This window comes from Notamacropus eugenii, chromosome 2, assembly GCF_028372415.1.
Source record: "Notamacropus eugenii isolate mMacEug1 chromosome 2, mMacEug1.pri_v2, whole genome shotgun sequence".
NCBI classification, from domain to species: domain Eukaryota; kingdom Metazoa; phylum Chordata; class Mammalia; order Diprotodontia; family Macropodidae; genus Notamacropus; species Notamacropus eugenii.
In genome coordinates this window covers 216,081,183-216,107,611 of record NC_092873.1, presented here as the reverse complement: position 1 = coordinate 216,107,611, position 26,429 = coordinate 216,081,183, and the positions used below count along the sequence as shown (strand labels likewise).

General features: G+C 37.7%; 1 protein-coding gene across 2 annotated transcripts in view; it reads right to left on the bottom strand.

The window, feature by feature from the left end:
• Positions 1-26,429, bottom strand: part of AKAP7 (A-kinase anchoring protein 7) — a 150,091-nt gene that overhangs the window by 40,056 nt on the left and 83,606 nt on the right. For both annotated transcript variants that reach the window (XM_072643330.1, XM_072643331.1), the window contains exon 7: positions 14,030-14,177. In XM_072643330.1, the coding sequence (XP_072499431.1) occupies positions 14,030-14,177 (148 nt within the window). The remainder of the gene's footprint in view (positions 1-14,029; positions 14,178-26,429) is intronic.

Sequence of the window (26,429 nt, the reverse complement as noted above, 5' to 3'; positions counted from 1 at the left end):
ACCAGACCAAGAGATGGCTTAATTTTAAGAATGGTCTTAAGCCACAGAAAATGTTCTGTGACACCATTCAAATTAATAATTGACCAAAAGATACATCATCACTTCAGATTCATTTCCTTAAATAATCCTCCCTCCCTCAGTCCAATGTCAAGAAACAAACTCAGTTTCATTTGTTAATCGCTTCTAAGTTTATTAGAGGCAAATAGTACCAAACTCTGAAACATTACAAAAATGTTTTCCTAATGGCAATTTTTTAATAAAGTGTTTCACTGAAGAAATGTTTCAATAAAGAAAAAACATTTATAAAGAACAAGATCAGTAATTAAAATATTTTAAAATATAAAATATTTTGGCCTTTCAAAAATATCAAGTTTTATGTGGAAAAAATGATAAAATACCCTGCCTTGGGCTCTTACTTTATGTAATCATGTCTTTTCGTGCAGCAACTTTCCAACAGCTAAAGCCTTTATTGAAAGAAAAAAAATATTTGTAATTCTCTCAGATGAGAGATCTGGTGTCATTTCACTTCTGCCCTCTTCTACCACGCTTGGAATTGGGTCCATCTTAATCAATGCAAGTAGAGATGCAATGTTCTTTATCACTTCCCTGTCAGCCTGTGCAAAAGAAAACAAGACATTCCTTGGTTCTGCTCACCATCATTCAGAGGCTTATATAAGGCAGGATGCCAACTCATACTATGACATTATATTCTAGGTAATCAATTCCATATCATTCTACAGCTATTAAAGGATGCTCTATCCAGACTCCATAGAGGAGAATTCTCTTACTTATTCACATCTCTACCAGAGTGTGACTGGGAACAAACTCAGGAGAGCATCTATATAAACCATCACTTAGACTCATTTCCTCAAAATGAACTTGTGGATAAAACAAACGTGTGTGTGTGTGTGTGTGTGTGTGTGTGTGTGTGTGTGCCTGCCTGAGCATGTGTGTGTGTAATATTCTAAGAACTAAATTTGGTACAAGTGAGAAAACAAAGAATATAAAAATAAAAGCACAAAGAAATGATACCTTACAAATTACTGTTAAGTTTAAGTAACTAATTCAAAGAAATGCTTCAAATTAAACATTTATTTTATTTATAAACAAGTATTTAGCATCTACTACATACAAAGGACTCTGCTGTACAATGGGATACAAAGAGTAATAAATATGACACACTAGGTACAATCTAGTGAGGCAGATAAGACAGAGTCAAAAATAACAACAGTGCAAACTAAAATGTAATAACCGGACATTGGTGACCAGAGGATAGTGAAATCACCTTTTGCTAGGAGATCAACAAGGGCCAGATGAAAGAAATAGCACAAGAAACTAATTTCAGTTTAGTCCATGATGAAAAAATAAGATGATGGGCCTCGGATTCAACAAATGTATATTTTCAAACTAGATACTTTTTTTTAACCAAGTCCTTTTTTACAGAATCAAAGACTCTGGGGGTTAGAAAACACCTCATATTCAACATACATCTGAAAGGTCTACAACATCCCCACAAATAGTTATCTAGCCTCTACTAGGAGTGGATGAGGAATTTCTCCAGGAACAAAAAATTCACTATATTCCTGAGGCAACAAATTTCATTTCTGGACGGCTCAAAGGTACTGGAAATTTTTCTTTACATTGAGTCCAAATCTGTCTCTGTAAAGTCCTCTCTCACTGCTTCTAATTCTGCTACTTAGGCCAAAGAAGAATAAATCTAATCCCCCATCCAAATAACTACTGGGCTAAGCATCACCAATTTCTCCAACTATTCCTTGTGTAGAAAAGTTTCCAGGCCTCTCAACCACCAAGTTCTGGTTTGTCAATATTCTTCCTAGAATGTAGTTCTCAGAATTGAATACAATATAAGCAGATATGTAGAACAATAACACTTCCATCTCCCTTGTTAAGGCCATGATACCTTGACTGTGGAAAACCCCCTCCACCATGGATAACTAACCATATATCTTTGAAATTTTCCTGTTTTCTCTCCACCTCATCCCTTTAAATAAAGGGTTACAGGATCAAAAATGAAGAAGGAACCACTTCTAATACAACCAACGTAAAAAAAATCCCCTCTACAACATGACAAATGGTCATCCAGTCTTCATTTAGAGACAAAACGTGGAGTAACCTATTGCTTCCTGTGGAAGCCCATTCCACTTCTAAGAAGTTCTGTTATTAGTTGCATTGAATATAAGACATTTTCCTTTGTGAAATTTCCACTCATTGCTCCTAATTCTGTTTTCTGAGGTCAAGCAGAACTAATCTATTACTTCCTTTTCCACATGACATTCAAACAGTTTAAGAAAATTACCACATCTCCAAATGTATCTAGAAGTCTCATGTTTCTGTACTTCCTTAGAATAAATAGAAGAGGAAGTATACTCATGATTGTCTGTGCTCCCCAGCAACACATCCAGACAGTTGATACAACATCCCCCTTCTCTGCCTTTGTTCCATTTACTTTTCTCTTTCCCAAATTCTCATCACCTTACATATCCATGGATCCATTTCCAACCTCCTTGAGGACTTCAGAATTTGATCCATTCCTCTTGTCTTCACCCTATTCTTCTCTCCATCTCCAGTATCTACTCCTACGCCTATCTTAGTTTTTCTGGACTCAGATAAGTTATCTTTCCTCTCTAAAGCTAACTCCTCTACTTGTATTCACAACTGTATCACCTCTGACTTCTTGGGAACTTGCACCCTCAAATTACACTTCTTTATTTCTTTCTCTCTTCTCCTCCTGGAACAATCCCCTCTACTTTTTTTTCTCATTTACAAATACCTTCATTTGACACTGCCAACTCTTCAAGCTACTATCCCAATTTTTGCTTCCTATTTCATTTTCACAAATTTCTATAACACATATGTGGTCCATACCTTTTTCCTTCATTCCCCCACCAATCATCCATTGTTTAGCCCACTGCAATCTGGTTCCCAACCCAACCCCTCTACTGAAATAGTAATATTAGAAAAAAATCTTTCTAAGAATAAAAGTTATCTTTAAAAAGAATCTCTTTCCTTGGTAGGTAGCGGATCCCTTATTTTTTTTAACTGTTCAGGACAAAGCTGGATAACTGTCCGTTGAATCAATCAAAGAAGTTATAGAGGGGATTCCTGAATTTTCACAGAAAATGGGATTGCATTACCTTAAAAGATGCTTCAAAATCTACGGTTCTATGATTCTGAGCACTTTCGAGATGTTACTAATGACCTGATTCTATCGTAAAAAATGAAGTTCAGTGTATCTCAACAGAAAATAAAAGAAACCAGTTACAGACAGAAAAAAAATCCATTCAGTCAGATCAATGACTGATTAGAGAAGGTCAAATAACAAATAGAAGGATAAAATGAAAAGACACTCTGTTAGATGAAGCTATTAATTTTCAAAGGAAGGATAGGGAAGACCCCAAGGACTAAAATTCTAAAGAGAGAAAACCAGCCCAGGAAGGATAGAAATCACAAGCAAGAAATTATCCACACAAAAAGAAAACACTTTCTTTAAGAAGGACACACACTGTAGCCTGGTGAATCATAGGGTACCTGACTCTGAAGAGTTAAAGTTGAAGGTTATCCAGAGAGCAACTGAAAAAGGACATTGTGAGTGTGAGTAGCTTCAGCATATAATCAATAAAGAGCTGAAGACAAGAAGCAGCAATAGACCTGTCAGAAAGATGTATGACCAGAAAAGAGACAGGTTAATGACACAGTGAAAGAAAGAGAGAACCAGCAAAGAGCCCGTGTGTTCCATTGATGTTCACACACAGAAGATCTAGAAGAAAGCTCTTAATATGCCAATGGAAAACCTTTCAAGGTATCTCCTAGATATTTAGATAACGTCAAAGCTACTGACAAAAATTTCTCATGCTATGCCTATAGATAAGATAAGAAAACATGAGCTAGATGTAACTAGTGTAGTTAGGTAAATTTAGAACTGATAGAATGACCAAATCCAAAGAATGGCCAATGTCAAGCTGAGGACAGTCTCTAGTTAAGGTCCCCAGTGATTTGTTTTTGAAGTTCTGCTATTCAGCATTTTAAATCAATGACTAGCTTGTCATTCTTATCGAATCTGAAGAAAGTATGAAGCTTACAGGGGTGCTTAACTTATTAGATAATGAATCTAAGATGCAGAATGATCTTCACAGGTTAAATTTATGGACAAAATTCAATAAGATGAAATTTCAAAGGGATAGATGTAGAGTTCTACCTGGATTCAAAAACTTTACAAAGAGAGAACATGGGAAGTAAATGGACAGAAAACAGTTTCGGTGAAAAAGACCGCTATGTTTTAATGGACTGCAAGTTCAATACGAGATAAACATGAGTAATGGCAGCCAAAAAAAAGTGAATGCTCTCCTAAGCTAGATGAAGAGGGAAGAGTGTTGATTCAGAACGAGGTAGATGATAGTTCTGCTATATTCTGCCCGTCAGGCCACATGTGCTCAGTTCTGGACAACACCTTTTAAGAAATACATAGAGAAGTTAAACTCAGAAGAGGGTCGTCAGGATAGTGAGAGGACACAGGGATGTACCACATAAGGGTCAAAGGAAAGAAAGGAGGATGTTTAGCCTGGAAAAGAAAAGACAGAGGGCACATAATATCTGACTTCATGTACCTGAGAGCTGCCATGTATAAAGACATTAATCGTGTTCTCCTCGGCCCAGGAGGCAGAACTAAGAGTAATGAGCAGGAAGAAATTACAGAGGGTCAGATTTTGATTCAGTGTAGGAAAAAAAATCTGAAAATTAGAGTTTTGCCAAAATGAAATGGGCTACCTCAGAAAGTAGTGAGTTCATAAAAGTAATGCCGATTGATGAAGAACTGTGAATGACTTGGCTATTCTCAGCAATACAATCCAAGAAAATCTCAAGAGACTAATGAAGAAGCACACCCCCCACCTCCAGAAAAAGAAGTGATATCGACTGAATACAACCTGAAGCATACTATTTTTCTTTGTTCTTCATTTTTTTCCTTTTGAGTCTTCTTGTACAAAATGAATAATATGAAAATGTTTTACATAATTGAACATTTATAATCTATATCTGATCACTTACCATCTCAGAAACGGTGGTGAGGAGGGAAAAAGGAACTCAAAACTTTAAGTAAAAATGTTGAAAAAATTTTAAAAAGAAAAAAAGAAAGTAGTGAATTCCTTACACCTGTTGGAGGTCCCGAAGCACAAAAAGTCACTGAGGATGTTATAGAAGGAATTCTTACCATTGACATGGGCTCTGAAATGACTATCCTATATGTTAGAACTTCCCTTCTTCACAGAGTAGCAGGACTATGGAGTTACACAACAATCAATCAATTTAAAGGCTTCTGAAGCCCAAAGATGCTTGACACACCAGTGATCTTTTGTGAGTGACCTCTAGGGGAATTTGGAGATGCCCACTGCTGCCAGAAACCAAAGGCCAAGCCTTGATCGGCTCAAGGGCAGCCTTGAGCAAAAGCTAGAGACTCAACACCTTGCTCAGGACTTTCTAAACATCCTGCTGTCTGGCTTATTGTGTCTTCAGATATCCTCTCCCTTAACCCCAGCTCTGCATCCAAAAGCCTCTAAACAGGAGTGGCCCTTTGAATGAATCCAAACTTCATGGAATAAATCCCCTTAATAGAATTTTTGTTCTGTAAAGTTCTGTAAAATTTGGACTCAGTCACAAAAGGTAACATCCAAGGTACCTAGAAGGCCACATGTGACCTTGAAGTCACAGGTTCCTCAATCCTGCTCTAGAAACTATAATATCTCACCCTGTTGAGCAGCTGAGAACTCTCTTTCTCTCCCTGCTTCACTGTAGGATCTTCTCTCCTCTACAAGTCTCTTTTTCATATAATAAATGCTTTTAATTGGTGATAGAACTATTTCATTTCAGATCCCTTTATGGGCCTGGGGGGTCATTTGTTAACATCACTGAACACTAAGCAGCAGTGTGAACTAAATGGTCTCTGCAGTACCTTCTAACCCTTGAGTTTAGTAATTCTCAGAATTAGTATTATTTTAATTTCAATATTAGGATAAAAAAGATTGGTGCAAATCAGTCTGAATATAATGAATATCTAATGTGTGAATCAATCAATCAATATTTATTAAGTGCCTATTATGTACCAGGCACTGTGTTAAGTGCTTTTATAAATATTATCTCAGTTGATTCTCACAACAACACTATGAGGTACAGGCTATTATCATCATTTTACAGTTGAGGAAACTGAGGCAAATAGAGATTAAGGGACTTGCCCAAGGTCACACAGGTGCTAAATTTACGCTGGATCTGAACTTGGGTCTTCCTGACTCCAGGCCCAGCACCACCCAGCTGCAGTCTTTTTTTTTGTTTTAATATACACATAGCAAAACCTACATCCCAGATTTTTTCCTCCTGTACTCTTCTCATCTATTCTGGCCCTCATGTAAACCTGGCTCCTCCAGAGGTAACTGAATTCTTTCCAATACTGAACAATGAACCAAGAAAAGGAGTATGCAAAGCCCTCGATCTTCACTGCCATTAGTGCGGAAACCCCTCCATCTACCACCATCACTATCCCGATGTTTCATCCTGTCTAGATCCTGGTGACAGTTACCTATTAGACCTTTATACTTACAAGCATCGATATACATGTCGGTGTCCCCTCAAATACCAAGGCCTCCCAATTAATCAATCTCTTTCAGTCAGTCAATAACTATTTATTATATTATTATATATATTTATTATATTTATAGAGCCTACTATGTGCCAGGCACTGTGCTATAAGAACTAGGGATACAGAGAAAGGTAAAAGACAGTCCCTGCTCCCAAGGAGTTCTCTTCAATTCCTCTGACCTACGCTTTTTAATCCTGTGGTTTTTCCAAATTGCTTTCTCCCCCCTCGCCTTAAACTTACAGCACATACCTTATACTTTAGCAAAAATAAATAAAGACCATCCATGGCAAGCTCCTCTTCTCTAGTATTCTGTGACTTAAAATTCCTTGACTTTACCTCCATCTTCTATTTTGTTGTGGTCTCTGATGAAGAGATGGTCCTACTTGGCAAGGCCAGCCCCTCCATTTGTGCCACTGATCCTTTTCCTACTGACTGACCCCACAATTATTCCCTTTCCCTCTCATTTTCAATTACTCCTTATCTATTGATGCCTCGGGCTCTCTATAAACAGGTCTGATTGCCTACTATCCGTAAAAATCTTTAACTTGATTCTTCCAATCTCTCAAGCTATCTCTTACATCTCTTCTCTCTTTCACTGTCAAATTTCCAGAAAAAGCTATCTATACTCGTGACCTATCCTTCTCTCATTTTTTCATTCAATTTTTAATTGATTTTTCAATCAATTTTTTAAATTAATTTTTCAATCAACTTCCATCAGATTTCCAGCCTCATCATTCAACTGAAACTACTTTCTCCAACACTACAAAAGATCTCATACTTGAAAAATTTGATGGCCTTTTCTCAGTCCTCATTCTTCTGGACCTCCCGTCAGCATCTGATACTGCTACCACCTTCCTCCTGAACATCCTCTCTTCCCTGGACTGTCATCATCTCTACTGGTTCTCCTCCCCACCTACTACGACTCAAAATTCCTTCGCTGACTCATTAACCAAATCCGAGCCCCTCTGCATAAATACACCCCAGAGATTTATCCTGGGCCCAATGATAGTCAGTCGACAAACAGTTATTAAGTGCCTACTCTGCACCAGGCATTAAAGAAAGGCAAAAAATAGCGTCCTCGTATTCAGTGATTTCAGCAGCTCCTATAGAGTCAACTATTATTCCTTATAATCACACCATATCTCCTGAGCTTCAGTCTTGCACCATCGAATTGCACATTTCCAGTGTGATATCCATCCCTTGGCACTTCAAATTTACACATCCACAACTGCATTCATTTTCCCCTCAAATTCTTATTTACTCATAACTTCCCTATTTCTATTGAAAACAAAATCATCCTTGGCAGTTCCTTCTCCCTCAACCCCTTACATTCAAACATTTGCCAAGTCTTTTAAATTCTACATCCACAATATCTTTTGAATCTACCTCTTCCTTTCCACTCACACTGTTACCACATTTGTTCAGGCCCATATAATTTCTTCCCTGGACTATTGCAGAGCCTTCTAATTAATCTCTCTGTCTCCAGTCTTCTCCTTTCCCATTCATCCTCCACATAGCTGTAAAAGTCTTGCCATGTTACTCTTCTGCTCACAAAGCTCCAGAGACTCCCTCTTGTCTTTAACATAAAAGGCAAAGTTTTCTATTTGGCATTTAAAACCCTTCCAATGTGGCTCCAACTTACCTTTCCAGGCTAACTGCATACTACTTTCTTTCACACATGAATGGAAGCCAAACTGGCCAAGTTGTTCTCCATTCACAACCCTCCATGTCTCCCATCTTTGTGCCTCTGCTACAGACGATTGTTCCTCGAGGACTGGGAAGCACTCCCTCTCACTTTCATCTGGCAAAATTTCTATCTTTATCCTAAGGTAAAGTGTCACTTCCTACTTGAAATGTATTCCTTAACACTAGTGCCCTTCTCACTCCAAAATACTTTGTATTTTTAATTTACTTAACTGCGTATGTTGTCTCTCCCATCTACAATTTCCTTTCCTCCAATTTAATCTCCTGGAAAGCTAGGACTGTTTTATTTTACCTTTGTATCTCTAACTCCTAGCCCAAGGTCAAGCTATTACATAGTCAGTGTTCAATAAATGCTTTCTGAGTGAATGAAATAAATGAGCATTCTCCTTCAAAGTAGTACCTCTGGGAGGCTATAAACCTTATTCTAACGTCTAGCCCAGACTGCAGGAAAATACCCACGGCAAGAATCCAAAAATAAAGTGGAATCCAACAGAGCTTTCCATTGGCTAAAGCGAGGTGAAGCCAACAGCAGTTTACTCTTGCTCAAACTTAAACTCAGGTCAGAAGCTGTAGAATTCAAACCAGGATACGTAGCAATCAGGTTTTGCCCTTGATCAGACCACTTTGGAAGCACTGAAAGCTTTCAGGTCCCCAGTCTGACCTGAGATCTTGGAATAATATGACACTCTAACCCTCAAAAATCAGCACCAGACCCAGCCTAGACTTTCCCTCCAGAAGTACCACAGAGCCCAGCCCTAATGTCAAATCTGAAGTCAGGACGCAGAAACTGGAAGAATGAGCAAGCACAGAAGATTCCACTATAAAATGCCATTATGGTGGCAGGGAAGCTCCAGACACAAACCCAGAAGAAATGACTCCAAAACACAATAATGCCTTAATAGCCTGGGAGGGGGGGTCAGCTAGAATTCTTGGAGGAACGCATTAGAAAAAAACTGGAAATGAGAGCTGTGGAAGAAAGAACTGGAAAGGGAATTGTTGTTGCCCTTTGTTCTTGAAGACGACCATGACATCAGGGAGGTGAGGTCCTAACTTGGAAAAGAATTGGATTTCAGTGAGGGAGCTCTGTACACAAAGTTACTAGCCTCACTCTCTCCTCTGGATTCATCAAAAGGAAGGAACGGCTCAATAAAGGTTATAAAAGCTTGCTCAACTAGCTAACTTTTCGAAAAGTAGGATGGACCAAGTAGAATACAATGACTATGATAACAAGAAATATTAAAATAAAGAGAATTTAAAAATATGAGAAAATGTAAAGTATCTCATGATAAAAAGAACTGAACTGGAAAACATAAGGAGAAGAAAATATTTAAAAATTATTGGACTTTCTAAACTCCATGGCCAAAAAAAAAAAAAAAAAGAACCTAGACATCCTATTTCAAAATCTTAAAAGAGAATTTACCATATCTTTTAGAACCAGAGGACAAAGTAAAAGTAGAAGGAATCCCCTGGTCACCTGATAAAGGAAACCCCAAAATGGAACTCCAGGAACATCATCCCAAAATCAAGAGTTTCTGGAACAAAGAGAAAATACTACAAGCAGCCAGAAAGAAAGAATTCAAGTATCAAGGAGCCACGGTCAGGATCACACATGATTTGCCAGCTACCACTATAAAGAATAAATTAGAATATGATATTCCAGAAAGCAAAGATATGCCTTTATAAAAAAGACTGTCTTACCAGGAAAACTCAGCATAATGCCCTTCAAGGGGGTAGGGGGAGAATTGATCTTTAATGAAATAAAGGACTTCCAAACTTTCCTGATGAAAAAACCAGAGATGTGTGGGAACTTTGAAGATCAAACACAGGAGTTAAGAGAAACATAAAAAATGTAAATATGAATAAACAATAATAAGGGACTAACGAAGGATAAACTGCTTACATTCAAATATGGGGAGGTAAAGCTTCATGTGCCTTCAGAATTTTTTCATCATTATGGGTTATGTAAAGAATCCAATCAGACAAGGCCTGGGAATAGTTTTTAGGACTTAGATGATCTTCAAAAAATAATGGAAAAGGGGAAAGGAATACACTGGGAGTGGCAGGAAAGGAAAGAAGGTAAGGGAAAATTATCTCACATAATCAGGGTACGCACGTAGATATCTATACATGTAAGGAGGACAGTGGCTGATGCTGGAACACACTTTCATCTGAAGAAATATATTTCATTAAACAGCAAAATAGAAGGGGAAGGGAAGAAATGGGAGGAAGATTACATCAAGAAAAGGAATGGTCCTAAGCAAAACAAACTCTAAAGATGGACAAAAATATTTATAGGTTTCTAAGGTGGCAAAGAATGGGGATGAGGGGATGCCCACAAAGTGGACAATGGATGAACAAGCATTTAATTATGATAGAATATTATTGTGCTGATTTCTTATCACAATGAACAACCACAATTCCAGAGGACTGATAAAATATACTAACCACGTTATGAAAAGGAGGCAAAGGACTCAAAAGGCAAAATGAGACCATTATTTTTGGACATGGCCAATATGAACATTTTATTTTACAAGTTTGTAATGGGTTTTATTTTTATTGTGTTCTCAATTGAGAGGGAAGGAACATCTTGAGGAAATGAATGCGTATATATTCTTTCAATCCTTTTACAATTCATAGATGGCATTTTTAATTGTCCCTATTCATAATGTTTTCCTTTTTTTCTGTTTTGAGACTAAATAGAGTGATTACTTCAAGTAATTTGTCTTCTCAAAGAGTAACTAAATAATAAACCTTAGAAGTATTTATTTCTGCCAATACTTTTTTATACATCAAATCCACAGTCAAAGATATGACTTTCTGAAGACTAGGAAACAGATAAGATAGTTATAGTATGGCATATAGGTGACTTTTAAGCTGGTCAAGCCAGAGAGAATAGTCTCGGGAGAAAATGCTTTTCTGAAAGACTTGATCAGTTGCAGATGACAGTCTTCATAGAACTGACAGGTATAACAAAACTAAGCATAATGCCTCATACATAGTAGTTCTAAATAATTATATTCTGTGGCAGCCAAAGTGAAAGCAAAAACAGCACTTGTGATGACTTAGGACAGATAACTTCAGGAAAAGGAACCAAGTGGAACAAGGTAGTTTTTAAACCAGTACTTAGTCATGTTATTTGGAAACAAATAAACAAAGTGAATTTGAATTGGAAATATTCCTTCATTTGTAATTACTGTAGTCATCAATACAGATAATAGTATGAGCCTGATGTTTTCACTTACTAAGGAAAAACACTATCGCTAAATCATCATAAGACATACATTCCATATACCACCTACAGGACCGAATGTCTGTCTTACCAAAAGATAGTCATATACGTATCAAGATGGTCCTAATGCAATTAATTCAGTCACTAGACCACTTAGGATCCTTATGATGTCCGTCATCCTGCGTAAGTTTGAGAAGGTACATGATGATATGATTTATAAACGACCAGTAAAATGTCAAAATATATCAGAAGATCAACTGCCAAGGAAATTTTCCTACCAGAGAACTACAGGCTTCTTTTTCACCTCTAATAATGATTAGCCACGTAGCTGTTTTCAATTTTCACCAACTACAGACCTTTAGTCCAGGCTTGCTCAGGACTGGTTCTCCTCACGATGAGTATGGCAATTTAGTTTCTTCATCCTTTCTTTGCTGATGGTACAAGCTCTGTTCACCAAGTCTTCTTTCAGCTCCTGTGGATTTCCTAGTTGTGGCCTCTTTTCACGGATTTGAGAATTCCAACCTTGGTGTATCTACTGATAGCTGTGTCCAATTAAGTTTTTTTATATCTTATTTGGCTTCTAATTCCACTTCTGCCCTCATCACCATCACCAGCTCCATTTTGCAAATTTCATAATGGCTTTGTTTCCTGAGATCCAGTTCAGTGCCCTCATCTCATCTAACATATCCATTCCCAAGGAGAGCATTTTATAGCTTGATCCACTATAATAATTGGTTTTTCTTTACCTAATGAAAAGGCCTGAATATAAACATCATAAGGTCTTAAAAGTTTCAGTGGAAGTTTCAATGTAGTTCAAACTCCAAGAAATAAAGGCTGAAACCAATTTAAGCTGGCAAAGCAATAAAGGCAAATTCACTCTGCCTAGGATACATGGAGGGTATTCGCTCACAAGAAAGTATGCCCTGCCAAAAGCAGAAATTGCCAGTTAATTCAAAGATAAATGATAGTTTAAACTTCACAGTACCCTCAAACAGCTTAATGAGTATTTATAAACCATTACTTGATTCACAGAGGTGTTATTTGAGGGCTTATAATGCCATTACTAAGTGTGATGTTCTTTTGCCTCTAGGATGAACTTGCAGTGACTAAGATCTCCGCCCTCTTCCCCCTTTGCCAAATTTTGGCAATAAGATGGGCATCCAAAAGATATTATGAATACATGACAATTCTATTAAAGATGAAACTGTAGATTATTCATTTAGAGATGGAAGGGAACTTCTCATCCAATTCCCCTGTTTTAAAGTTGAAGACCAAGGCCCCGAGTTTGTGGATTTGCCCAAGATTGCATAGTAAGTGATAGACGCAAGATTTTAATTTAGGGCCTCTGACTCTAAAGCATTCTCACCATTGTATGTTTAAGAGTAGAAAATTTAGATTACTTGCAGCATCTCTGGTTTACAATATCCATGCAGTGGGGAGAAAGACATGATGGCTCATGAGTATATTCACTATTGAAAATCTGGAAACAAAGCATTATTTCTTGGATATTTTTCAAACTCTTTAATAAACTTCAGACTTCTAATTCTTTTAGGATAAATAGTTTTATAGGTTTCTTTCAAGCGGTCTTTTCTGGAGAAGACTTATCCTAGTTCGAAAATTTTAGAGTTCTCAGGTAAATGTGAATCTTCTTTGAATCTCTTCATATCACTTTAATGAAAATTAACCAAGTAAGTTCTCATTAAAAAAAAAAAAATCAGCATCCTTGGAGTTGAAGGCAGGAGTTAAATTTCAGCAGATTTATTCCCTTTAATGTTATTCATCCTTTAAGATGAAGAAAATAACCTCCTTCTTATTAAAGGATCCCTCACCAATATAACCATTTTCCACTGAAAACACAAGACTGTTAAGTCTCTTTCTACAAATACCCTTTCTTAGACTGATAAATTCTTAGAACTATTTGTTCAAGGATGTATTTTTCCTGAGAAGAACATTTTTGGAGCAAACAGATATAGTTTTTAATCTTTGCAAGAAGCTTTCATTTCTTTTTTTCTCTCAGTGAAATTCTGATTTGGATAATGTTATTTCTATTAAATACATCAAAAACATGTTCTTCATTGCCTCTTTTCAAAATAAAACACAAAAATGTGTGGTATGGAAGGCATTGTTGGGAGAGACTTCTCTAGGAAAAACTTGTGCAATATTCTTTCATTAAAAGAGACAAGTTTAGTACATATGAATTTTGACTCAAAATGTTACACTTGTTATTGGCAATCTTAAATCCTAAACCCTAGAATGGAAATCACTGGCCCTAAAGTCTTGACCCATAAAGATGAGTACAGCATAGAAATTCTATAAATGTTCATGTATTTTTGCTAAAATGTTACATGTGAAAGGGTTAATAAATACATACTTCACAAGCTCTAAATATTTACCACTAATTACTGATGCCAACCACAAAATAGGAGAAGAAAAAAACCAACTGAACTCACCAATCACAATGGAAGACTCGCAGTGGTAATAGCCATTGCTTTGCTTTCTCTTCAGCATGGAACAAAGGTCTATTCGGTACAATGATTCTTCTCCAAATTTGTGGTCTACAAATTCTTCATAGAGCTTAGGGTCTATTTTTTTCACTCCCTTGAAATAGCAAAACAAAATCACATTATTTAGTCAATTTCATCAGGCAGTCAGATCATACATAGATACACAGACACATGTGTACACACACATACACACATCCCACATACATTATACACATATTATGAGCACACACATATGAAAATATTCTTTGTGGCATAATGAATATTTTATAACTGCCCACTGCTACTTCAAGATGAAAAACAAAAGCATAGATATATTTACAAACATGCACAAATGAGGGTGGAAGTAGGGCATCGAATCTTGCCTGCCTAGAAGGTGTACAATGGAAATGTTTATCATTACAACTGAATCTTGGGTATGGGCCAACATGCAGATTTTCATATTCCTGAAAAATCTCAATCACTAACATATATCAAGTTGAAATCTAGTGTTATGAATATAATGTTAATGGTAGAATATTAACTGTCAATTGTAATGGCCAGACACTTAAGTTTATAAAAAAATATGTATACTGGCATTCTGCAATAATTTTTATTCTAGGAAATGTACATAGCCTTAAATATTTTAATTAAGACTATTACCATAGGAAATTTAAAGATAATTCGTATGCATTTTATTCAAAAGGCCAGCTAGGTGGTGCAGTGGATAGAGTGCCAGGCCTGGAGTCAGGAAAACTCATCTTCCTGAGTTCAAATCTGGCCTCAGACACTTAATAGGCATATAACTCCACTGGGCATGTCAAATAACGCTGTTTGTCTCAGTTTCCTCATCTGTAAATAGCCTTGAGAAGAAAATGGCAAACCATTCCAGTATCTGTGAGAAAACCCCAAAAGGGATCAAAGAGTTGGATACGACTGAAAAATGCTTGAAGAGAAAAATGTTATTCAAATTTATAAGGAAAATCTCTCAAATCCAGTCTTCAGACAAATCATCTTATTTCCACTCTCATAGACTGGGGGAGTAAGCTGTTAGGAGGTTTATGCACGGCATTTTTGGCACTTCAGAAACACTGCACAACATGAGGGAAAATGGCTCTCTATTCTCTGGCACACAGCAACTACTCAACTATCTGGGTCCCACAGACCCAAAACAGTATGCGTCTAGAAGTAGGCTGAATCAAAAGACAGGCCTCTGCAGGAGGGGTTTACTGATCTCCTTAGGATGTCACATGGGAATATTCCAAGTGTACATTTCCTATATACCCAGATGTTGCTGAGTTACAAAAGGACAAGTTTATCTCTAGGTGGGAGTCAGCTGAGTCTGCAGCCATAGTCAGAAAATAATCTGAGAAGTGAGTCTGCATGAGACTACTTTCCCGTCTTCAACATGGCATTGTAGCACCCTCCAGAGCTCAAGAGGAGAACAACTTGTTCGTTACTAAATGCCTATATGTGTTGATTTGGATATTCTTGAGTTGAAGTTTAAAAAAAAAACATTTTGAAACAGCCTCACAAATAGCTCCTAACAGAAACTAAGATTTGTAAGCAGACACTATTTTCTTGAGCTCATGAGTCTCCAGATGATGACAGTTAAAGGCACACAGCAGTGGTACAGAGGGCAGAGATGGGCTGTGGGATCTTGGCTCAATCTGGGTACGTGGTTCTACAGCCCATTAACTGCTCCCCTGGGAGGTGCCCTGGCTTTCCCTTGCCCCTTACAATCCTTTATTAATATCAAGAAATTCCAGGCTGCTGAGGATGAGGAGATAAATACAGGGATTTAGATTTACTTGTATTTTACTTGGTTATATTATGTTTCCATTTGACAGATATGTTTAAATACTAAAAAGACCAGAATTCAATTCCTATGATTTTACATTTTTAGCAGTCAAGGTAAATGAATGAGAGACAGTATGGCATAATGCATAGACAGCTGACGTGGGAGGTCAAGAAGACCTAGGCTTAAGTTCCACCTCGGCTCAGTGACCCTTCTCAATAACCCCCCAGACCACTCCCTAAAGTTACTTCACAGAGAAGGAACAGGGTAACATTGGTAGAGGAAGTCCCTCACAGGAAGCTCTCTACCTGAATGAAATAACAAATCCAGTTAAAAAAATATTTTTTCACTAATAAATCCGATAAATAAATGAGATAGATGTCATCATTTCTCTAATAATTCTGTTTTCACCATTAATAACAGCGCAACCACTCAATTTGGACTCAGCACCTTGGTACCTGATGTGTTACATAAGGAAATGGAAATGTCACTTAAGAAAAGACAATTGGGGAAAGCAGATGGAGCAAACCAAATACAAACTGAGTAAGACCAGGCTGGAGGCAATGAGATCTCGAGAAGACTAGGGGATGTTTCAGGGAGGCATTTAGCAACTTACCTGGAATAACAAGGCTATGCATATATGGGAAAGGCAGGACTTGAATGCAGGTCTTCTCTGACTCTAAGACCAGCCTTCTTTCCGCTATACCATGTGCCAATGATGCTGATTATCATGGCACCATGTTACATTTATGAAACATATCATAGTTCACAAAACACTGTGTACATAAATTATTTGATTTGATCTTCACAACCACCTTGAAAGGTATGTACTGGTAACTATTTTATAGCTGACCATCAAGGCAGTTAGGCAACTTACCTAGGTTAACCCAGCTAGTTAGTGGCAAAGTCAGAAATTAATTAAATGCAAGCCTTAGATTCCCAGTCCACTGCTTTCTGCAGTGTACCATGCTTCCTGCCTCTACACAGATCATGACATGGATGAATCTGATATGAGAAAAAAAATTATTTCACAGAATCATAAATTTAGAGCTATACTGTAAGTTTGTCTAGCTTAATATCCTTGTTTTACATATGAAGAATAAATCCCATAGAAATTAAGTGACAGATATTAAGTTACAGAGCTGTGGTTCAAACTTAGGTACTGTGAGAAATCCTAAAAAATTAGCACTTTGACATCATTTAAATATTTATATATGTGTGTATAATATATATGTGTGTGTATATACATGCAGATGCATGTATATATGTATACACAGAGGTACATATACATGTGTGTACACATGTATACACATATGTGTGTGTGTATGTATGTATGTCCAGGAAGCTCTAGAATAGCATTAATGTGCTGCCAACTCCATTTCTAGAGCCAGCTATAAATAATGTCACTAATCAGAACACTTTGTATGTTTGCAAACTTGAACATAAAACTCACTAAGACGATGCCTGAAGGACATACTGGTTCTGACGCTGACATCTGAGGGTGCGGTGGAAGTGCTACTGAGTTCGGGCCTACCCAATCACCTGGCAACCATTGTGGAGGTGTGACAGAAAGAACACTAGACTGGGAGTTGGGTAAACACCGCGTACAATGACTGTGCCATTAGCCACTTCACCTCACCTGTAAAATGAGAGGAAGGGGTAAGGGCTAGATGATCTTAAAGTTTCCTCCTAACTCTAACATCCCGTGACTCTCTAATATAGAGAAATAGAGCTTCCGGAAGGATGGCTTTGCATTTCAGCAAATCCTAGCAATGTGGCATCCCTCTCATTGGTAATAACTCACTGTATTATAATGAACCAGTAGCAGAGAGGTCCTAAATATTTCTAGTTATGTAGTCATGTATCTAGCCAGCTGTCTCAATTCATTAAGGCTACCCAATGTATTAACACTGAGTCTTGATTACAATTTCAATATGACTGCCTAACGGAATCAAACGACCTGAAGACATCACCCCTAAACATGGGGGGGTGTTGGTCTTTTTGGTACATTAACTGGATGCAACCTTTACAGAGTCAGCTGGCTCTTCAATTCCTGATTCAAGACAAGGTTCTTTAATCATCTGTCATCCCCAGAAAGCTCCTACTATACAGCCTCCAACTGATTAATCTGAGCTCATTGGTTTGGAGAGATGGGATCTTTGGGTCATTTTTTTTGCCAGTAGAGACACCAACAGACCAGTGGCCTATGATGAGGTTTAGTTCCCAGAATATGAGAACTCCACTTTTATTTAAACAGTGGTCCCAGGAAACAATGGCAAAGATCATGAGAGAGGTATAGAGAAAGCCTGAGGGCAGGGATGGGTTCTTTCATTAGATCAATTAGCTCATATATGTTTATTGATAAACAATAACTTTTTTAATGAAAATGAAAACAAGACAGACTCAAATACTTCTTTTGACCCTCCCTGTGTGACCATGGACAAGACATTTAAACTCTCTGAGTTTCAGGTTCCTCATCTGTAAAATGAGGGGTGAGCCTACACGCTCCCCAACATTGCTCCCAACTATAAATCTATGTTCCTATGAAAAACACCCCTTGTTACTACTGATATTAAACTTGGTATTTTGTAGTCAGCATCTCCATCTCCAGGGGCTTTGCTTTAGCTTTCCATTATCTTTATCCCTCTGTTGTACAAGTAACTATATAAAGGATTTTTAATTTCCTGTGAAAATTTGTTGAAGTCAAAGCTATTACATTATGTACACAAGAGAGAACACCATCCAAATCAGCCTAGTGTTACTCATTTTGATTTCATAATTTCAGACAGCTGCTACTAAGACATTTTGAACCTTATATATATTCACTAGAATTTAAAACAAAAACACATTTATTTCTATTTGATTTTTGTAAGACAAAGTTATCACATAAGTGAAGATAAAGAAAAAAACTTTCATTTTGTAAAATAGTTTTTAAAACCCCACAAATCTGTTTATGATCAATGGTGACTGAATCTAAGTAAATTATACACACATACATATTCCACTCAAGATTTACAATAAAATATCTCCATCCTGGCTTATCTGAAGAAAAGGTTGCTTTCTATTTTTTGTTGACATTAGCACCTATTTTTCTTCACAAGCTCTTTATTATCATGAGACTAGTACCATTCTGAATGTTCTTTTGCATGAAGCTTGTAATATACCACAGTGATAATCTGGGACGGAAATGCTTAATTACTTCACTTCCCCATACATGAGACATAAGGAGCAAAAGGAGAAGGATAAAAAAAAGAGGTATAGGTGAAGGGTGGTGGTTGGGAGGGAAAGAGGATGAAGAAAAGAGAAGAGAGAAGATAGGGGAAAGGGTAAGAAGGGAGAGGGATTAAAGGAGGGAAAGACAGGGAGCATCAGGCACAGAGTATTAAAAAATGGAAAGAGAATAATAGTTTACATTTATAGTGTTTTACAGTAATACAAAGCATATTTAATTTGCTCCTTAGAACCATCTGTGGTTCTACTATGTGTGGTGCTACTATTATCCCCATTTTACAGATGAGGAAACTGAGGTTGAGAGGCATTGAGTGAGTTATACAACATCACACAGACACTACAAATCAGGATTCATCTCACTCCTGACAGTTTCTCAGCTGCTAGCTGTCCCAAGCCTCATTTCTCCTCAGGCCTCCAGCTTCATCATCCCCTACACTGCCCTCAGTGAATTACCATGGTCCCAAATTTAATTGAGACTATCCAAAATGAACTCCCCTCATGCTCCACCTCTCCCTTCATCATTCAACCTCTGTTCCTTCTCCCTAGCTTCAGAGGAGATATCATCATCATTAAGAAAGCTAATTTCCTCTTTCACAACCATTGCCACTACCTCTGGAACCCTTTATCCATCTCTTTGTCTTTCATCTTCATTTCTTCGCTTTCTTCTGGCTTGTCCTTCTTTGCCTACTTGAAATTAAAAGTAATATAAACTTCTCCACATGTTCTCACCCCTTTAAGTTAATATCCTATTTTCTCCCCTATTTTACCACCAAACTTCTAAAAACAGTAATGTTACTTCCTATACCCATTCACTCCTCAATCTTTCTCCTAACATTTCCAACTGCCTATTATACATCTAAGGGACAATTTGGTGGCACAACTGATCAAGTGCTGGGCCTGAAGTCAGGAAGACCCATCTTCTGAGTTCAAAACTAGCCTCAGACACTTCTTAGCTGTGTGATCCTAAGCAAGTCACTTAACCCTGTTTGCCTCAGTTTTCTCATCTGTAAAATGGGCTTCAGAAGGAAATGGCAAATCACTCCAGAATCTTTGCCAAGAAAATCCCAAATGGGATCACAAAGAGTTTGATATGACCTAAGCGACTAAAAAACAAACTAGACATGTGGAACTGGATATCTTATAGTCACTTTAATATCATGTCCAAAACTTAACTCATTATACTTCCCCCAAACTTTTCCCAGTTCTGAACTTCTCTATTATTGTCAAGGACATCACTATATTTCCAGCAGCCCAGCCTGGAAACCTAGGTGCCATCGTTGACTCCTCTCTCTGCCTCATCTTCCATATACAAACTGTTGCCAGATCCAATAGATCTTACCTCTCTGTAACATCTTTTACATATGCCTCCATCTCCCCTCTGATGATGCCACCACCCTGGAACAGACCCTCATCAGCAAATACTGGAACTACCATAATAGTCTACTGGTTGTTCTCCTTGCCTCAAGTGTCTCCCCACTTCAGTTCAACTTCCATTCAACTATCAAAGTGACCTTTTGAAAGCACAGGTCTGACCATGTCACATCACACCCTCCCCCCACCCAATTCAATAAATATTAGTGGATCTCTAGTACCTCTGGGATCAAATAGACAAATCCTCTATTCAGTGTTTAAAATTCCTTCATAAGCCCCTCCTACCTTTTCAGTCTTATACCTCACCCTCATATACTCTGAGTCAGGTCTCCTGCTTATTTGTCTCACAAGACTGAGCATTCCCTTCCTCATCTCTACCTCTTGGCATCCCTGGCTTTCTTTAAGCCCTGGCTAAAAGCTCCTCTTCCACAGGAAGCCTTTCCTGATCCCCCTTAATGCTATGGCTTTCCTTCTGGTGATAATCTCCAATTTATCCCATGTATATCTTGCTGGACATAGCTGTTTTAATGTCCTCACTACTACACTATGAGATTCCTGAAAGCAGCGACTGCAAATTGCCCTTCTTTTATCCCCAGTGCTTCCCTATGTGGAACCCTCAGCTACAGCAAATGGAGACGTTTTGAATTCTGTGGATAAGTTCATTTACCTTGGTAATGTACCTTACAGGGATGTACACACTGATAATGAGGTTGACACACTCACTGCTAGAGCTAGCTCAGTGCTTGGAGGGTTCTGAAGGAGAGAAGACTACAGCACTAAAGGTCTACACAGCCATACTAGGCATCAGAATTTCCTCCAAAGATTTTCTGAAATCATTTCTTTTGGCACAATACTATCCCCTTACATTTACATACTATGATTTTTTCAGCCATTCTACAAAGAAAGAATCTAACATTCACCCTACCCCATCCCATCCTGTTTCTAGTTCTTTTCTGTTTTCTCCCTTCTAATCCTCCCTTTTTAGGATCACAAAATTTGTTTTGCTTATGACTATTCTCCCTTTAATACTCTCCTCCCTCTTAACCTCCTTCCAAATCGACCCTCGTTTCTGCTGAGTTTGATGTATTTCTACATCAAACTGTTGAGTGTGTTCAACTCTCCTTTCTTAGTTTCAGGTTAAGAACGAGGTTCATCTCATGCCCATTCCCTCCACCCTCTTTGTTCCATGTTGCTATACTTCTCATCAAACCCAACGATGAGAAATATCAAGTGATATCATTCTATACAAATTTATTTCTCCTTTTACCCTTGTTTCTCTTTCCTTTCTTCAAACTCTCAAAAAAAAGTCTACCTCCAGGCCCTCTGTTTTTATTTCTCCCTCAATACCCAGGCTTTGGGGACACAAATATGACCCAGGATCACGTAACTTTTATGTATCAGAGAAGGCCTTGAATGCGTTCTTCCTGACTTCGAAGCTACTTTGCTATTGATTACAATGCTTTGCCACGGACAAATTCAATAAAGCTTTAATCTGCATATAAGTAACAATTGCATCTAAATGTAGCTGGGAAACAGTGACATGTGTTTACCACTGTCTAGTCACTCTACCACAGGCACGTTTGCTTATTTAAGGATTTGCACAGAGTTTAAACTGAGGCCTCCACAGTCCCACAGGAGTTTGTGGTCCACAGTAGGGAACTGTTCATTTAGAACACTGAGTATTTTTCGAAGCACTGTTTGTAATTTCCCCAATGGAATTTTGACTGTTAAAGAAAGGATTAGAAAGGAGATACTTTCTACTAGGAGTGAAAGGAATTGATAACGTGACTCAGCCAGAATATCTACTGCTGTTGTTGAACAGTTTCAGTTTTATCTGACTCTTCGCAACCCTATTTGGGATTTTCTTGGCAGAGATACTGGAGTAGTTGACTCTTTCTTTCTTCAGTCCATTTTATAGATGAGGAACTGAGGCAAAGTGACTTGTCCAGGGTCACACAGCTAGTAAGTGACTGAGGTCAGATTTGAATTCAGGATTCCTGAGATTTGAACTCCTGATTCCAGGCCCTTCACTCTATTCACTACGTCACCATCTACTGTAATCACAATCTATACATATCTTTATAGATGGTTTAATAACCTCTATACAAACCAATGTTTCTTAGAACTTACCAGAAGTAAGAGTGCACACTAAGAATGTAGTGACTAGTATTTTTCCCCTATGGAATGAGAACTCAATGTAATTTATTAATCTAAACAAAGCTACAAGTGTCAGCTCTCTTAATAACAGCCAGGACTTGTCCATCCCACACAACAGCTAAGATGGACAAAGCCAGTGCATTTCCATTATACAGCACCTCTCCAAGAAGGATGACTCAAACAAATACTAAAGTTTTATGAGGCCAGGAAATACTGATTTACATGATTCAGTCACAGGAAAAATAAAAACACATGCAAAATGGTTTTACTTCCTAATTTTCTAAGTTGCTTCCCAATTGATTAAGTGACATGAAGGGACAAAAGATTTATTCCAAGTTTATTTTTCACAGTCACCACATAGGAAGAAAGTAGGTAGGGACTGTCTCCCAGCAAAACACAAGCCCCTAAGGTTAGACCCTAAGGTCCTATATTTTTCCCATTCTGCTCTCCAATGTCCCTGGTAGTACACCCATCTTCATTACAGTCTAACACATAAAGTTCAGGTATACAGCTAAAATGATCACAAGATAAGAAACAGTTAACATAGCCCAAATAAGGCTATTCTGCATATTTCCTCTGCCCTACTAATCCGTAAGAGGGCAGGGTCGTATCTTATTGTTATCTGTATTGCCCCACTCCCTTCAGTCCTTCACAATATTTCAGAATATAAATTCTACACAGTAGAGGTACTTGCATTTATTCACTGTACATATATGTAATAAGGTAGGCATCATACTACCATGGGGGATACAAAATTCTTAAGACAGTAACATACAAGCACAAACAGTACAATCCTAGGTTATAAATAAGTGCCATAAATAATGAGTAACGCAAGAGTTTAGAAAAATGAAATGTAAACTAGCTATATCTGAGATTTCAGTTTCCAGCTCTACATCACAGCTTGTGTGACTCATGATGTTCAATCATTTTCTCTCTGACTATTCATGGCCCCATTTGGGGTTTTCTTGGCAAACATACTCAAATGGTTTGCCATTTCCTTCTTCAGCTCATTGTACAGATGAGGAAACTGAGGCAAACAACCTTAAGTGACTTGTTCAGTGTCACAGAGCTACTAAGCGTCTGAGACCGGATTTGAACTCCAGAAGATGAGTCTTCCTGACTCCAGGCCTGGCACTCTCTCCCCTGCACCACCTAGCGAGCCCCTTGATTCATAAAGGAGGTGACAGCTGAGCTGAACCTTAAAGGATGGATAGCACCATCAGCAGAGATGGTGAGGGAATACAGATAAAGAGAACAACTTGAGTGAAGGTACATAACTACAACAATGAAGAAGACAGCAAAGTAACACACAAGGAAACAGGAGAAAAATCAGGGCACTGCATGTAGTGTCATGGAAGTCTTAAGAAACTTTTCCACTAAGTCAGAAATATTCAACGGTGCTCTCTTTTTCAGAGAGAAGAAAGATTAGAAATAAGAAAAGGGTGCCTGGATTCCCTGATGACCTTTGAGAACACAATTTCTCACACATATAATTCACATGATTCAGGTTTGCTCAGGATCAAAGCCCTGGATCCCACCACTGGGATCATAGACTGAAAGTAGTATACAGTTTTTTCCAAGTATAATCTGTGATCATATTCCCTTATACAACAGCCTGGACTGGCAGTCTAGTGAAGCCTATGGATTCCTTTCCAGAAAAGTGTTTTTAAGTACATAAAATAAAATATAAAGGAAACAAATTACATATGAAACCAATGATATTGAAATGCAATTTAAAAAGTTTACAAATCCATTCTTTAGGGCCCTGACTCTCACTTATGATTCTTTTCAGGATAGCTAACTTTCTATTCTCCAATCTCAGGCCAAGGTGTCTTATCGTGGTTCCTGCAGGAGTAAGGTTGTTTCTTGCTATGTATCTTCTCTCTCTGAGTTTGGACAAAAGTCTTCCAGTGGATTCCTTTCTTTCTAGACATTCACTGTCCTTTAATCTCCAGTTCCTTTCTATCAATAGGCTGTGCCTGCATTTCGATCTGCCATTTTGGATGCTCTCTGTAGTTTCTTCCCTCCCATTTCCTTTCTTCTGTCCTCAGCTCCTTTCCCCCAAAGCTTTGTCCCTAATTCGGTTCCTTTGGGTGCCCCCCACTGACATATGGTTCATCCAATACTCCCCTGCTTAGAACACTGAAGTTCTTTATAATAGCCCTATACAGGAATTGATGATTGATACATGTATATGTACACATATATACATACATACATGTAGACACATTTAAAGGCAGGGTTCATTTATTCCTGATACACATGTTAAAATCCCTAATAGTCCATATTTACATTTTTATTCAGCTATTTCCTCTCCCCTTATCTGATATGTCTATCTTAAATTTATAATCATTAAACTATAAGTTTGCAAAATAAAAAATTCTTTCTTCATCTGGCTGCTTAATAAATGCTGAGTGACTTTCTAGCGAAATGAAAGACTGACTCTTTTTCCAGCTTCACCAATTATGGCCTTTCTGCCCTCCCAACAATCCACAGTGTCACCAAAATTACTCTTTTCACTTAATATTTTGATTATATGTTCCCTGAAACTCTCTAATGTGCTTGGCCTATATTTCTTCTTTAAAGGAGCCTGATTTCAATGTTTCTGACTCCTTGAATAAAGAGAAAGCAGGTATGTTTCTGTTTGTTTTAAACCTTCTTGGTCTGAGACATGACCTTCCAAAATATTCCCTTCATTTTGAAGGGTCTATCAATTCAATACAGGTTTGCCTCTCTCCACCTATACTTAGTAATCAGGCCATACTGAGATCCATGAGAATGGGGTCTTTCTTCTGAGTACATACTGAGAACAGCTGCCTCCAGAGTTTCAGGATCCCAGAGAGACAAGCTATTACCCCTTGAAGGCACCAGAATGAATGGAGATGCCATGTTTGGCACGCCTAATTAAAAAGAGCTTGCAACCTATATTATTTATCATAACAGTGACCCATCCTCACGTTTTCTATTTAGCTTTTCTCTAATGATTCTTTTCCTTGTAGGTTTCACCTTTTTTCTCTCTTCTTTTTTCACTTAGTTGTCTGAATACAACATCAGGATCGACTCTTAATTTCAGTTGTGCTGTGAATCTTCAGATTTAGTGCCGGGTTTTAACTATTTGCCTATGTATAGTCAAATCCCCCAGCAATAACAAAGTCTGGTAAATCTGTCTATTTGGTATCTAGACTCTAATCTTGCATTCATACCCTAATGAAAACCCTAATTAAAAGCTGAAAGTGGATCCCAATCACCCTAGCCATAGCTTTTCCGTGCCAAAAAGGTACCAGACAATCACCCTGTAACAGGGGAAATGATAGTTTAGAAATGCTATAAAAGGTACCAAGAAATTGATAGTCCAACTTGTCTCCTTAGAACAGAAGCTTCCAGTGGACATAGACAAAACTATAACCAGTACAACTGCATAATTAATACCTATAAGATGTATAAATAAATACTTAACAGATATACAGATGAGGATTTGGTCATGATACTGAATAACAGTGCATAGTTCTATAACTACAATTTTTAAAAATACCAATGTAATACTGAAAATGTTATTCTGTTCAATTGTCAGTGACACTAGGATAGCAACACATTTCAAAATGAAAAACTTTTGAGAAGCATTATGTATAGTAATAAACTGAGTCATTAAGAGTTAGGAGAAAATCTGTCAAGAGTAAAACACTGTAAGATAATGCGCACAAGCTATAATTAGGATAACAACATTGTAATTCACTTAGAAACATAAGCATTTTACATCTCAACTCTAAAAATACAGGCTGTCATACTTATGGTTTGCATTTACAGCATTTTAAA